The 15,819-nt window shown below is 44.6% G+C and overlaps 3 protein-coding genes across 5 annotated transcripts; 1 reads left to right on the top strand and 2 right to left on the bottom strand.

Moving 5' to 3' along the window:
- Positions 1-485: 485 nt before the first annotated feature.
- Positions 486-3,084, bottom strand: LOC133126002 (serine/threonine-protein kinase NIM1). The gene is made up of 3 exons (XM_061237785.1): positions 2,724-3,084; positions 1,639-1,907; positions 486-1,244 (listed from the first exon to the last, which is right to left on the bottom strand). The coding sequence occupies exons 1-3, from the start codon at positions 3,082-3,084 to the stop codon at positions 486-488; spliced, it is 1,389 nt and encodes a 462-aa protein (XP_061093769.1).
- A 5,148-nt stretch (positions 3,085-8,232) lies between these two features.
- Positions 8,233-9,974, top strand: pole4 (polymerase (DNA-directed), epsilon 4, accessory subunit). 2 transcript variants are annotated; one of them, XM_061240554.1, is made up of 5 exons: positions 8,233-8,316; positions 8,391-8,637; positions 9,232-9,316; positions 9,445-9,486; positions 9,637-9,974. In XM_061240554.1, exons 2-5 carry the CDS (start codon positions 8,395-8,397, stop codon positions 9,648-9,650), a joined length of 384 nt encoding a protein of 127 aa, XP_061096538.1. In that variant the 5' UTR covers positions 8,233-8,316; positions 8,391-8,394; the 3' UTR covers positions 9,651-9,974. The 2 variants fall into 2 exon arrangements, with proteins under 2 accessions (XP_061096538.1, XP_061096536.1); XM_061240552.1 differs by lacking the exon at positions 8,233-8,316 and having other exon boundaries at positions 8,323-8,637.
- Positions 9,975-10,087: 113 nt separating this feature from the next.
- LOC133127649 (prolactin receptor-like) lies at positions 10,088-15,556 on the bottom strand. Of its 2 annotated transcripts, XM_061240688.1 has the most exons (9): positions 15,469-15,556; positions 14,927-15,006; positions 13,866-14,007; positions 13,280-13,449; positions 13,001-13,179; positions 11,479-11,638; positions 11,265-11,337; positions 11,031-11,100; positions 10,088-10,903 (listed from the first exon to the last, which is right to left on the bottom strand). In XM_061240688.1, exons 2-9 carry the CDS (start codon positions 14,985-14,987, stop codon positions 10,208-10,210), a joined length of 1,551 nt encoding a protein of 516 aa, XP_061096672.1. In that variant the 5' UTR covers positions 14,988-15,006; positions 15,469-15,556; the 3' UTR covers positions 10,088-10,207. The 2 variants fall into 2 exon arrangements, with proteins under 2 accessions (XP_061096672.1, XP_061096673.1); XM_061240689.1 differs by lacking the exon at positions 15,469-15,556 and having other exon boundaries at positions 14,927-15,326.
- Positions 15,557-15,819: the final 263 nt, after the last annotated feature.

Here is a 15,819-nt window from a genome sequence, read left to right on the forward strand (position 1 = left end):
TTTTCATCTCTCTTACAAAGAGAAATGGCAGCGGGAAATATTCAGGAGAAAACGTAGCATTCTGAGCATGGACAGGACAGCGCACACGGTGGACAGGCTGTGCCTCTTGACAGCCGGTCCGCTCCAGCGCCCCCTACAGGACGGTGCACACGGTGGACCAGCCGGTCCGCTCCAGCGCCCCCTACAGGACAGCGCACACGGTGGACAGGCTGTGCCTCTTGACAGCCGGTCCGCTCCAGCGCCCCCTACAGGACAGCGCACATGGTGGACAGGCTGTGCCTCTTGACAGCCGGTCCGCTCCAGCGCCCCCTACAGGACGGTGCACACGGTGGACCAGCCGGTCCGCTCCAGCGCCCCCTACAGGACAGCGCACATGGTGGACAGGCTGTGCCTCTTGACAGCCGGTCCGCTCCAGCGCCCCCTACAGGACAGCGCACATGGTGGACAGGCTGTGCCTCTTGACAGCCGGTCCGCTCCAGCGCCCCCTACAGGACGGTGCACACGGTGGACAGGCTGTGCCTCTTGACGGCCGCGCCGGCTCGGACCAGGTGCCTGCGGTGCTGGAAGTCGTCGGGCCGCAGGCTGGAGTAGCCCACCTCCGCTGCCGACGCCCTCCTCTGGACGCGGTGCGCCAGGATCCGGTACACGCCCGTGACGGGGCTGCGGAGGTCTGCGCAGGCGTTGTTCAGCAGGAGAGCGTCGCCGACGCCCAGGAGCGCCAGGGCGGCCTTCACCTCGCGCTCCTCCGGGCAGAGAGGCCGCGCGGGGCGGGCGAGGCGCACGGGGGTCGGGCTCAGGGCGCGGTGCGGCTCGGGGGACTCCACCCCTCTGAGCCACGGGCTGGCGGCGACCTGGGCTACGGAGGGCCGCTCCTGGGGCGCGGGCGTCAGCAGGCCGCGGAGGACCTGCTGGCAGGGCTCGGGCAGGTGGGCCGGGAGGCTGTAGGCCCCCTGCGAGATGCAGCGCTTCAGCTTGGTCATGCTGTCGGCGGAGAAGGGCATGTGGGCCGTCACCATGAAGTACAGCAGCACGCCCAGCGCCCAGACGTCCACGCAGCGGCCCGCGTAGCCTTTGTTCTGGAAGAGCTCGGGCGCAGCGTAGGGCGGGGAGCCGCAGAAGGTGGCGAGGACCTCGTTCGGCCCGCTCGCGGTGCTGAAGCCAAAGTCGCCCACTTTGATGCAGTAGCTGGTGGTGTAAAAGATGTTCTCCGCCTTCAGGTCTCGGTGAACTATGTTGTTGTCGTGCTGGAGTGACAAGGCAGAGAAGACAAGTCCTTATTTCCTGCCGCATGCACATTATACACATTATGCTGTCCTTTTTTCGGTAAGTTTAGTCTTTTTTTTGTCTAAATCAGACATGAATGGAAGAGCTTGCTGACGCTTATTTTCTCACAAGGTACCAAAATAACTAAGTTTAGGATTTATGTCGGCAATAGACAATTCCATGCATCATAAGCAATTTGATGCCTAGTTTTAGCAGGATTATACTGTAACAGGGGATCCGCAGTATTAGATTACAAAAACTCCTGAAAACACTGTGCACTTTGTTTATTATTCACTAACACAGCCTTCCCCGTTTGCTTATGCCTGGTAATCAGATGTATGTGGGCCTAATATCCGGTTAATGCTGAGAGCTCACCATGTACTTTACAGCAGATATAATCTGGCCAAAGATGAGCTTGCTCTCCAGGTCAGACAGGCTCCCCCTGGTGGTGATGCGGTAGTAGAGATCCCCGCCGCTGCCGTACTCCATGGCGAGATGCAGGTGCTTAACCGTTTCCAGCACCTCGTAGAGGCGCACGATGTTAGGGTGGGACAGCTTCTCCATGCAGGAGATCTCAGAGGTAAAGAGGGCCTGTGCCTTCTTATCCAGGCGAATTTTATCAAGGATCTTGACTGCGACCCTCTCTAAACACCAGAAGAGAGAGAGAGGGAAAGAGGATAAGAGAAAGACAGATGTTTACCCATTAAATTAGATTGAAAATCAAACTGAAAGGGAGGTGGAGGTAGCTCATGAAAGGAATGGGAGGAAAAGGAAGAAAGGAAGAAAGGGGGGTGGGGGGAGAGGGCACAGAACTGGTGTTTTCAAAGCCCTGCAAAATATTTTTCCAAACCCAACTTTAAGTGGAACTAAAATGAACCCCCTTGCCTCCAACCTTGCTGTTCTCCTGGGGGCACATCTGCCTGCCCTGTAAACAAATTAAGGAGGGGAGCACATTACTACATCACAGAAGGGCGTATGGATCTGCGGACGTAGAGCAGGACTGCATTTTTGTCCTGGCCTGGTGATTCACCCAGTTATAATCCCACACTCTTATTGTGTTGTCACAGCCAGCATGTGAGAGGAAAGAATGGTTTCACACACCAGATTCAGGTAAACTTAAACTGATCAGTGACTTCAGGAACAACTGCAGAAATTAAGTGGTGTATAGTATTTTGGTTAGCCATTGCATTTATATGGCGCTTTTATCCAGCTTCAAAATTAATGTCTTCTCATTCAGCCATTCACACACACACACACACACACACGCACACACACACACACCAACGGCGCACACACACCAACGGCGATGGGCTGCAATGCAAGGCACTGACCAGCTCTTTGGGAGCAATGAGGGGTTGGGGGTTTCGCTCAGGGACACTTTGACACACCCAAGCGGAATCGCTCTTACCTCCGGGGCTAATGTCACCCCTATTTAATGCCACCCCTGTTTTTGCCCTCACCTTTGGTGAGGGTGTGGACCCCCAGCCTGACGGTGGAGAAGTTTCCTCGGCCTATCTCCCCGCGGAGCTCGTAGAAGCCCACCCGCCGGCCCAGCGCCACCTCGTTGGCCACGGTCTCGTTGTGCGCCAGCTCGAAGGCGCCCCTCTCGAAGGGGGAGCATCTCGACGGCATCTCCGGCGCAGGCAGCGTTGGGACGGCCTCCTTCCCCGTCTCCTTCCTCTCCCTGCCGGCCGCCTCGCTCACCTTCGTCTTCCTCTCCTCCCTGTGCTTCGGCCACGGCGGCTGGCCTGCGCCCCCTGAGGCTGCGGGGAGCACCGCGGGAGAGAGAGAGAACATCTCAAAGCCCCGGATCACACGCATTCCAGCGGTCCTGCTACAGCAGTACACAGCGTTTCCATCTCTGGGGCTGCGGGGCCTACTGTGCAAAGCCAAATATTAAATGAAAAACAGGTAAAGAAAGGAGATTATATGGTAGATAAAGAGACAGATAAGAGGTTGGTTTTTTATTCAATTCAATATGGTTTACTTTGATATGGTCATATGTTGTGAATCAGTTTTAGTACCCCTGCTGACAGTCTCCCTAGAAACAATTGGCTACAGGATAAATAATTTCAGTAGAGCTGCAGAATCTCAATGAAGTTTGGATGATCAGGACAAAAAGTATTTTTCTGTTCTCTCATGCAAGGCCTAGCTAGATGTCATACCACTAAACTGCGGCAGAGTTCCTGGAATGTAGCTGTCCATTTCGCAGGAATAGTAACAGTGAAACTACATTAAGCAGCATTTCTTAACATAGTGGGAGGGACTGTGCAGTCCAGAATAGTTTGTGCCAAAATCGCTGTTTGAAGTGATACTGTAGTCAGGCACGCAAACCCCATAAATAATCAGTTGGAGCCTCCACTGTCCTGCGAGCCTCATCACATCAGTTGCAGCAAAATGGTTCACCGTTCATAGCCCTTGCCGAAGACCCCATCACTGGGTAACTGACCGCTTACATTTTTTCATAAATGCTCACAGAAATTAAGCAGCTGGTGTTTACACTGAACTTTTACCCTGTCCAGCAGTTTCCCCACAATGACGGAATTTCCAGTAAGTGAAGTAATTGCTGCCAAAGAAAAAATAAACTTGTTGAGACCTTGCGATCAGTGGGGGACCTTTCAACCTTTCATAGTCGATGCTGAAATACACTCACAGCATCGATTATTATACAGATAACCATTACACTGAATTTCACTGTAGACCACAGCCCCATATCATCAAAACATTGTGTAGTAGATAGAACAGAAGTGTAATTTGCTAGGACCCAGTGCTTCCCATTCTGAGGTCCATAGTGGCATTGTCAACTGTAAACAACACTGATCAATAAAAATCCATGCAGCCAATAAACTATTTCAGCACGGATTGACGGTCCAGGAAATTAAATGCAACAGGCAATAAAAATATAGGTTTACTGAACACTTGGAAAGAAAGTGGTCATTCTCTAATCCTCTAGTGCTCAAGTGTGGCAGGCATGTTGTGATGTAGTCGGCGTTCAGGGCCCAAACTGCTCATCTTTTGCTCCTTTATACCCCTTGTCTATATACACACTCTCCATTTACATACTCCCTTTCCTCTGTCTCAGCCAAAGTGAAAATACGTCACAGCCCTAAAGACACAACGTTCAGCTGTTTCTGTGATATTAGGGAAACTGAGAAAGATCAGAGAATAATCACGTGATAATCACACCTATGATGACAGACAACGCAAAGGCTTCACAGAGAACAGAGCTTGAATCATTCAGTGCTTTCTGAAACAATTAGAAACACATTAAAGTTGTCCTACAAATAGGCTATGTCTCCTGACATCCTGTTTGTCAAAGCCCCTAGAGTCCTAGACCCTTAATAGGCTGTGGGTCAAATGGTGTCCTCTGAACACTTGAAACAGCAGACAGGGATTAAGGCCACCACTGATGGAGGCCAAAGAAACTATAAATAGGTGACCTTCACTGAGTTACAAACAAACAAGCAGATGAAAGCATCCATTAAAGCAGAGTCAGGCCAGGGACAAACAACATCCAACAATTTCAGCAAGAGGACAACTACTGGGTGTCTCATCAATCTATCTCCCCACAAAATGGCCGCCTCCGTCTTCTGTTCTGATAGCTCTTTAACTGTGTCTTTAGGTTTTTCATCCAGAACTTAAAAAAATAAAAAGGCTAAACCTTACATAAAATCTCAAGGATTTCTCTAACAACTGGGTGTCTCATCAATCTATACAAAATGGCCCCCTACGTCTTCTCTTCTGATAGCTCTTTAACTGTGTCTTTAGGTTTTCCATCCAGAACAAAAGCATTTAAAAGGCTAAACCTTACATTAGATTACAATGTAGGGAATACTTGTCTCCTTCCTAATTAGCATCACTTTACAAGCGGGTACCTGAGTTATCAAGGCTGGCTAAACATATCAGGCATGATACAAGCAAGGCGGAGACTGTATGAATTTGAATGTATTTTCAATGTGTTTTTATATCACCAAATCCAGCATCAGTGACACGCTCCAATACTACACTTCTCTTTACACTAGAACTCTAACAATTTTGTGAAGTAAGCTAATCTACGCAGCTAAAAGACCATTTAACTCTCGGAAAGCAGACTTAAATTCAGTAAAATAATTGTAATAATTACAAACTATAGGCTGCACTAATGAGGTGTGTTACTTTGTACTTCTTATGATATGCCAAAGAGATATGGTGGACATTTGCTTTGTCATTATACATTGGATTGAGGCACGGAACACAAAAAATATCTTACATTTTTACATACTGTAAGTTCAAATAAATACAGGGATATTTAAGGAACAGGGGCACATTTGTGTTCTGCTCACATACAAAAAATGCAAAAAAATACAAAAAATGTTTTCACAAAATCACAATTATAATCAGAAATACAAATACTGCATTTTAACAATGATAGTTAAAACCCTTAGGCCATGTGACTGCTTAATGTAATTATTTCTAATTTGACTAGAAGTCAGACACGAATAGAGATTTAAATATAAACTCATTTAAATATAAACATCATTGGAGACCGAGCAGTGTTAAACGCACCAAATCTGCTTTGGACTAGAGCTTTGGCTTCATGCACCAGCATCCATGAGTCATAGGATGTGAATGGGTGATGTCATCATCACTTTGTGACCATGAAAATGCAAATTCAACAAGAGGGTTTACTTGGAAAAACTAAAACAAAAGGAGACCTTTACTCTTTCTCAAAGTATTTATTCCGCAAAATATTCTCTATAGTCACAAGAAACAAAACTAAAGCGAGGCTACATGCCATGTGTGTCATCAACTCTTTGATCTCTTGGAGACGACAAAACACACCAAATGTTGAAATTTATTCGTTTTTGATGAGCATGGAAGTGTGTATAACACGCAACACCCTCCCCCCCGTCCCTCCCCATCTCGGGCACTCCAACCCAGACTGCCATCCTTCATCTACATCCAAGCCCATAGTGTCTGCCGTCTGTCAGAGAGAGATCAAAGACGTATACTTTCACAAGAAACACTCTCAAAGCAGGTCAGGATTAGAGGTCTTTTTTGAGGTGATGCTCAGGTCAGTATGCTCTATTAATACAACAGAAGAAACTCACTGAACTACTTGTTTTAAATAGCAACTGTGGGACAGGTTACATCACAGTGCATTACTGACATTTAGATGCTCAGTTTTGTTTTTTGTTTTTTACATAGCATCCATTTATGCAACTGGATAATTGCAATTTTGGTGATTTCATACCTTTTGGTAAGTATATATTTTCTACATTTTTAAACCTCATGGAGAGTGTCACTGCTACAATTCCTAAGCATACATAACAGGGTACCACAACCAATATAAAACCTGCCCTGAGGGTTGTGGTGTGATGGAAACACCACAAGCTGAAAATACAAAGTGCAACTAAATGCCACAGCATTGTACACGCTCAAGAACACTGTCTTCCAGTAATGTTTTCAGGGACATACTAAATGCTTTCAAGTAAATGTGTTACTTTCAGAAATGGCACAAAAACCTAGACAAACGGCAGCGTAGGCTAGTGACAGTGCAATTACCCCGAACAAGGTAAAACAACACGGTGTAATTATTTGCATTCAGCAGTTTACAACAGTAAACGTTAACTTGGTAAAATGGATGACTGAATCTCGCGCCGGGAGGTTAGAGCACAAGCAGAAATGCGTTACCTGGTAACTGCGGGTCCTTCATGCTCTCTGGGACCGGTGAAGACGCTGCCTCTCACATGTGCACAGACCGCCTCAGCACACCGAAGAGGATCAACCTGCGTGCGTCCAGCTCAGTCTTAATCCGGTTACCTGGATGTACTAATATCTGTAAGAAGCTCTCGCACACAGGACACAGCGTGAACGCCGTGGAAACACCGACAGACAGACAAAACAGACGCACTTTATCTGATTAATCTGCCCTGTCGACTTTCATTCATCAGCACTGTTACAGCACGGGGTGCCTCAAATTAGACTGTCTGATTAGTAGGCCTACCACCCTTTTAACATACATACATTATCTAACCTGTATATTACTGGGTGGGAGGGGGTGGGGGGAAGCTTATCCCAGCATGCATAGTGCGAGGGACAAGAACATACTCTGGATAAGTCCCCAATCCATCGCAAAGTACACACATCATTCACTCACACATTCACATCTCTGGGCGGTTTAAACTCACCATTACCCTATATAACCTGCATATCTGAAATGGTTTTAAATTGAATACGGATTGAATTTGAATTGGCTTTGGAATTTGGATTTGGACTTGCTTATAGAATTCGATTTTGAAAAAAGAATAATGATTTATCCTTAGGGAGAAGATGCAAACACCACACAGAAAGGCCCCGGCCAGGATTCAAATCCAGGACCTTCTTGCTGTGAGGCACCCATATTGTAGCCTCCTGGCAACAAATCTTATATCAACAGGTGTCATCTGTCAACTATCATCTGTTAGAGATGATAAGTGAGGTTAAGTGAGGGGCAAAGAACAGCTCATACTTATATGGGTGTTACTGTTTATGATTACTCAATTCATTCCAGAAATGAAATCATAATACACTATGATTATAGGGCCTACCGTTTCCTGTGTATTTTGCTAGTTTCTGGATGTGATGCTCTGACTTATGGTAGAACCTATGCACTTGTAGATCGCTTTGGATTAAAAGCATCTGCCAAATGACTAAAATGTTAATGTAAATGTAAATGTAAAAGACTGTAAAAGTAATAATAATAAAAATACAAAGATACAAACGCGAACAGTGTTGACATCGTTTCAACATATATGTAACCCTGTTGTTTCAAACATTTTATATCCATAAAAAGATTCATATTGTGCCAAATTAACCAAGCTCCCGCTCACTCTGCTTTCTAAATGTTGTCAGCAAGTATGACAACATCGGTGGGCGGCTCTCACTCCCCTCCAACCAACCGGTTCGTGAAATCGCGTATGAAAAGGCGGTGCTTTCGTTGGCGGGAGAGACTTCCTTAAAGCTAATTCTCGAAATACACTTACGTTTCCAGCGTGGGACTGTGCCTAGTCTGGATGCTGGCTGAACGCAATGGTAAAAGACTGGTTTGCGTAAGGCATAGTGTGGCGCTGTCGTGCCGTGTCTTACATGTGTTTGTAAATTGTAAGGAGGATGGCGGCGGTGGTAGCTGTGCCAGTGGCGTCCACAGAAAGTGACCAGGAACGGTGTGGAGCAGAGGAAGAGGTCCGTGAAAATGAGGCGGAGGAGGAAAACGGTCAGCCACCGGGGCCCACTGCAACGTCTCAGAGCCGTTTGGCCAAATTGCCCCTGTCCCGTATTAAAGCTCTAATGAAAGCTGACCCGGACGTCTCCCTAGCTAGCCAGGAGTCTGTGTTTATCATAGCAAAGGCCACGGTAAGACGTTATATTGAATGTGAATGTCTGGATTAATAAAAAAATATTTGAAAGGTTGCTATGCAGTTGCTAGATAAGGCGCATCTGTCCAGTGAGTGCTTTCATTTGAGCTAGCCCCATATGTTATAGATCGGTTACACAAAGATCAGACTAGCTAACTTAAAGCACTTGAACTAGCCAAGTTAGTCTATTCTTTGAATACGATGTGTTAACTAGCCAGTTAAAGATACCCTCTCAACCAAGTGCGCTAACCCGCTAACAGCTAGCTTGACACGACAGGCTTCTGACCCTATGGCAAGTTTACTGAAGAGGTAAACTGCCATACTGGAGCAAACTTGCTAGCTAACAGTTTAATGCAATCAGTGTATTGGCTAAATACGAAATTGGCCAAATAAATATTGAATCCATTAATTCCACGTTGCCATTTAACTAAATGTATGAGTTAAGGTATGTCCATAGCTACAGAGTCTTTGGTTGCCATTTAATTACTGAGCCAAATATTTAACGTTACACGTAATAAGAAGTCATAGAATGGGGGCTGATTGAACGAGGGCAGGGTGAGATGATTAATAAAACCATTGTGATGTCTTGCAGGAACTCTTCGTTGAAATGATAGCCAAGGACGCACTCGTTTATGCCCAGCAAGGAAAGCGGAAAACATTGCAAAGGAAGGATCTCGGTGAGTCTTACTGTAGGACTTTTGCCTGTGTTCCTTTTGTGTATGAAATTATCTGATGATAGGATAATCGCCCTTTCAGCATCACTGTCACGTTAATCAATTTCATGTTTTGTCGCCTTAATTTACAGACAATGCAATTGAAGCAATAGATGAATTTGCTTTTCTTGAAGGTATGTATCGACCTCATGTTTTCATATACATTTTTAAAACCATATCGGGTACTGGAGCAGTCACATTGAGTTACGCTACTACTACATAATGTAGATCGATCTCATGCTTTCAACCTGTTCAGTGCTTCTTGTCTTGTGTTCTGCATTTAGGTACTTTGGACTGAAGTGCACATTTGATACTGGCAAACAAATACACCACCACTTCATGGATAAGAACAATTGTGGAAACCATCAAACTGCATTTCCCTAAATGTTGTATTCAAACAAAAGATTTTTGAAACATCCCAAAAACATTGTAACAAAAATAAAAAAGTATCTTTTGAGGTAACTTTTTTTTGGAACAGTCCTAAAACTGAAATGCGATAGCTCCCATTGGAAGAAAGTGCAATCAGTGTTGTTTAATCTGTGTGGTTTCATAGCATGTTTATATATGTAAATACTGTTTTAAAAGCTGTTGTCTAAACTTAAATAAAATGTCATTGTGTAAATGTTTGTTCCTAAAGTTATTGTAACTGCAAATATGAACATGGAGAATGGATTTCACTGTGGTTTTCGTTTTACACGGTCTACACAGTCACCGACATTTCATATGCCCAAGAACATTTATTTATTTACAGATACAGTTGTAACTCTCCATGTTATTCTACACAGCGCCACTAATTAAAGACTCCAGTGCGATTACAAGCAACAGTAGTATACAACCAGTTCTCTTGTTGCATATCTACATGGTGACATAAGTATCCATATGAGCTGGTGATTGGCTGCCTACAGAAGAGGTCCCTCTCAGATACTCACTGACCGCATGGCGATAGCCTTGTTTGTTTGTACCGGTGGCCCCCTGTGTATTACTGCTGTTCGTTAGTTCCATCGTGCTACTTTGAGGAGCAACATCTTTCACATAGGTGTAAAAGCCTCTGTCTTTGTACTCTGTACTTGCTTTACCAGTATGGGATGTTTTGTCCTGAAGTGTGCTAAGGGAAAGTAGTAACTGACCGTTTGGCCTGGGACTTTCCTGAAAAGTGGCTAAAACTGCAAGGTTTTCTGTAGGTATGGGCTGGAATACGCAAAGGGCCGTTTGCTCCGCAGTGATGTCCCGACCCGTGCCCACTGTGTGGTCTCTTCCTGGGCAGGGTGAGTCCGTGTGGCTGGGCTCCGTGTCCAGCGAAGCTAGGCTGAGGCGGCGCTTGTTCTTGGCGGTGTCCATGGCAACGCTTTCCACGCTCTCGCAGCCCGAGTCGCTGGCGTCCGCGCATCTGGCGGCTCGGGCGCCCGCTCCGCTTTCCGGCGTGTTCTCTGGCGACCTGTCCGTCTGCCGCCACACCTCGGGGAACTCCTCCCACTTTTCCTCGCTCAGATTCGGAGAAAGCTTCGCGCTCAGGACATTAGAAGAGACGCTGAAATCGCTAAACTGGTTGGTCTGGGGGGTGAGATTTGGCATGAATCAGCCATGGGGATAACACTGCACATCGTATACAAGTGTGAGTGAAGTCCAATCAGTTTTTACAAAATGCCTGTTCCATAGTAGCCTACTGGTAGATACACACCTGCATCATCTCTATACTCAGTCCATCTATCTTGGGCACAGGAATAGGTGGAAGCAAAAAATGTTTCATCCTGAAAGTCAACAGGGAAACAGCACGATATGCTTTTGGTTTTCTTCTAATTGGAATTATTGTTCATATTGGTATATTAGTAATATTATTAATGAAGTCAGTTGTACACACTGGCACAGTAATAATGAAATATATTATTTTCTTCAGTGTTTCATCGTAACTCACTGTGTCATGCTACACAGCATGTAGAGCAGGATCAATATCAGCAGGACAGCAAGAGGGAAGAGAACAACTAGAGCTAGAGAAGATAAGTAATTAAACACGGTCAAGTCGCTGAACGTCTGCTATGATATAAAGCCGATTTTCACTTTTAAAGTCCTGAGAATTGTCTTCTGTGTTCTTTATACATATGTACTCTGGCGTCCTCTGGTGCCTGTACCTGGCATTGCAGTCTTCCTGTGGGGGAGTAGGAAGCGCAGGGATTCGCTGAAAGGACTGAACTTGCCCTCGGAGCGAGGTTTGCATCGCGCCTGCACCTCGTACTCCTGCCCTGTCTCCAGCGCGTACAGCGGGTAGGAGCACTGCTGCACTAACGAACCCTGTGGGGAAGTACAACGGGGCGATTAATACGCACATGTTCGTCCTAGACTGCTGTGTATATACACTCAGTGACCAATTTATTAGGTAGACCTGTGCACCAGCTTCTTAATGCAAATATTTAATCAGCCAATCATGTTGCAGCAACTAAAAGCATGCAAGGTCAAGAAGTTAAGCTATTGTTCAGACTAAAATATCAGAATTGGGGAGAAATATGATCTAAGTGACATGGAATGATTGTTGGTGCCAGACAGGGTGGTTTGAGTATCTCAGAAACTGCTGATCTCCTGTGATTTTTACACACAGCAGTGTCTAGAGTTTGCAGAGAATGGTACGAAAAACTGAAAAAATCCAGTGAGCAGCAGTTGTGTGGGCAGAAACGCCTTGTTAATGAGAGACGTCAGAGGAGAATGGCCAGACTGGTCGAAGATGACAGGGAGGTGACATTAATGCAAACAACCACGCATTACAGCAATGGTATGCAGAAGAGCATCTCTGAACACACAATGCGTCAGACCTCAATGTGGATAGGCTACAGCAGCAGAAGACCAATAAGTCTATAAAAATGTCAAAAAAGTGTCAATTCTCATGATAAAATTGTCCAATACATTTCTGAAACCATTTGTTTATTTTTTTATGTATCTATTTATATTTGTATTCCTTAAAAGCAATATGAACAAATGTACCTAGAAAACAAGAACAAAAAACAAGATAATGCAATATCAAGCACTAGTTTATTATACCTATCCTTCTCACAATATGAAATGATATGCACATACTAAAAAAACTAGTATCACCCCAAACCATTGGGCTGAAAAGGAGATATTAAATCAAGGTGGAACGGCCTGATTAAAGTTTCTTTGCGGACCGGAAATGAGAATAAACTGAAATCATGTTCACTTCTTACATGGTGGAAAGGCACTAGGAACATGTTTATTATCTGTGTTGTTTTCCAGGCAAATGGCATCATGCCAAACTGATTAAGACTGCAATTTTGAGCAATTCAGCTTTGTTACGAAACGTTATTCCACTAAAATATCCTTAATTAGTATGCCCCTGATTGCTTTTCACATTGAAGCTTTTAGTGCTTTGACCAGCACTGTAGTGCATTAGTCGCAGGTACTGTCTGTATGAAACCAGACTGCAAGCTTATTCCTGATAATATGGCTGTTTATTTGGGTAATTTTCGCAACATACTGTAGATTGATCGGCACCACTTGGGCCACTTTATTTTATCACTAAATGTATTTTCACGTCACTTATTCTCTGCATCAATAAACGACAACAAATAATGTTTATGTGTCTGCTCTTTAAGTATTAATTTTTGTTTTTATAATGGAACTCCAGGCGATTGGAAAACCCACCATTTTCCATTTGGGCACAGAGGACGATCGGAAACGGACTTGGTACTGCAAGGATATCCAGCCAGAGCCCACGTCCGCAGTGGTGGGCGGAGCCCAGTTGATTATGATGTCAGCGTAATGGACAGAGTCACTGGCATTCAGAAGGGCCCAGTTTAGCTGAACAGGAGGATCTGGCTGTACTGCAAGATAAAAAGCATCTTAATGGTATCGGCAGCGTGAAAACAAGGTTTTACCTTGAGATTCCAGTTCCAGTCGAGATTACTAAATCTTCTGACTTACAGATATCTAGAATATTAAAGGAGTATGGCTCCGACCAGACCAATCCCCTCTCGGTGGTGACTTTGATCAGGAGGCAGTAGCCTGTCCACACAGATGTGTACGTTTTGTTAAAGAAGCAGCTGTTCTCTCCAGATGTGTAGTCGGGGCATTCCGTTAGCTCCTGACAGCCTCTGTGGAAGAAGTTGGAGATTTATAACAGTGGCACACAACAAATAGCTGCTTAACAATGGGATGAATTACCAAATTCTTATTGAATGTATAATATACCCTGACATTAATCATACATTACATTGCAGTTATTTAACTTATGCTTTTAGCCAAAGCGACTTACAGTTGATTAGACTGAGCAGGGACCTGGAGCAATGAAGGGGTTACAGGCTTTGCTCAACGGCTCAACAGCTGCACTGATATTATCGTGGCTACACTGGAGCTTGAAGCACCTACATTCCTGTTCCCAGTCATGTACCTTAGCCACTAGGCTATTGGCTGCCCCCTCACAAAAAAGTTAATCTTTTAGATGTCAAATACTTCAGTGAAAAGCCTTTTAATACTTTTAATAGTGCTTGGGGGGGCTTCATAAACTCACGATTTTGAGTACAGGACCTTGAAGGCAGGAGTGGCCGAAATGTTTCCGTACATTCCAGGGTCCCACCAGCAGCTAAAGGTCTCCTGCTCTCGGGATCGGCAGCCGGTGAAGAAGGGCTTCGACCTCTGACCCGTGAGGTCACCTGTAAGGGTCATATTTCACAATATACACTGCAGTCAGTAAGTATTGGGCAATAAATATTTGGTAAGTATCAATATGTAATAATAAGTACTATAATTTGGTGTGTATATCAATAAGTAATAATGGCTTCCTTCACCTCCATTGGTACAACTCTGGTCAAACACTTGACAAATGCTAATAAAAACCTAGAATCAAAACTAGATGGTCAAATATTTCGTATTCTTGCAATAAGCAAGCAATTTAATATACCTAAATCTAAAACTGCTGAAAAGCCAACTTTTGGTCCCCTAAAATGGGAGTGGGGGACTATGTATAAAAAGCGATATGATTCCTAAACGATTGCCCATTATGGATGTAAATACCCTCAAATGAAAGAAGAGAGTCTGCACTGTAACTTCCTATTCAGCGTTTCATTTCAAATCCAATGTGCTGGAGCACGGAGCCAAAAGAACAGAGAATGTACCACTGTCTAAATACTTATGGACTGCACTGTATCTCTGGCATACTGTAGTATCGTTATTTATTTTCATCAGTGTAATTTCATATGCTATGGTTTTTGTAAGGCTTAACTTCTTCACTGACCTCTCCTCATGTTTTTGACTTAATGGCCTTCATTTAAATGGTTTCTGCTATCTACTGTCAATCCACGACAGCCTTCCGTTTGCCCACTTCGGAATTTTATCCCACCCGATTTAATTAGTTCCCCATAATAAACTGGCGGGGAGAGTTTATTAGGAATGAAAATGATTTCCAGGAGGACTACGGCCGCATATTTTCAGTCACACACATCGTTTCCATCCTTGTTTTCATACAAGGGTGTAGACGCAAAACATTCCTGGGATTTCTCGGATATTTACAGTTGTCTGCGTGCAGCACCGCGGCTGCATACTTGGGAACGGGACGGAACAGATCAGACTTACTGGAGTCAGATGCCAGCGACAGCACAGTAGCTGCAGCTACCATCGCGTTGGCTGTGCTCATTCTTTTGGGCTGTCCCACCCTGAAAATTCAGTCACGGCACAAAGACAACACTTCTGAATCTTGTGGTTTGCTCTGCTGCAATCGTGTTGTTCCTAGTGTACACTGATGCCGTACACGCAAAGGCACCAGTTGTCATACAGTTGTTATTCAAATTTGAGGATTAAATGTTGAACTTCCCATTAGTTCCCAGCTCCAGTGATTATCTGTATAAGTGTACAAATTGTTTCTGGATATATCAGCATTGCTATTGTTTTCTCGTATCGCAAATGAATATCCATAGCAGCACATAAATGTGGATAAATCCACCAAATAACCTTTTGCACCTTAGATAAAAGAGATGGATACCAGCCCCAAATCCGGGTAATGGAAATATCTGATGTAAAATCGCTATCCAAATCAGTAGACAAATGAACTCATTTTCATGCAGCCTAGTACCTCCTTCCACATGCATTTCCTTTGTACTGTATGAGATGTAGCTTACCTGTCAGAGAGAATCTGTCATCTGGCTGAAATGCTTGTGCCTCACCAACATTTACTCACAATAATAATACGAGGAACAGCCCATTTGGGCAAACTCCTGCATCTCCCATTAAGCTCTTAATTTGCAGTTCTTTCAGCCGCCTGCACGTCCTCCATCCATTTAGCTGTCAATCTTATTTAATGGTTAAACCCGTCACAGTAAACAAGTCTCCAAGTGAATGGCTACTGTGTAGGTGTACAGGTCTCTCTCTCTCTCTCTCTCTCTCTCTCTCTCTCTCTCTCTCTCTCTCTCTCTCTCTCTCTCTTTCTCTTCACTGTAAACAGTTTACATAATAATAATCGTTGACTGTAT

This window comes from Conger conger, chromosome 4, assembly GCF_963514075.1.
Source record: "Conger conger chromosome 4, fConCon1.1, whole genome shotgun sequence".
In the NCBI taxonomy this organism is placed as follows: Eukaryota; Metazoa; Chordata; class Actinopteri; order Anguilliformes; family Congridae; genus Conger; species Conger conger.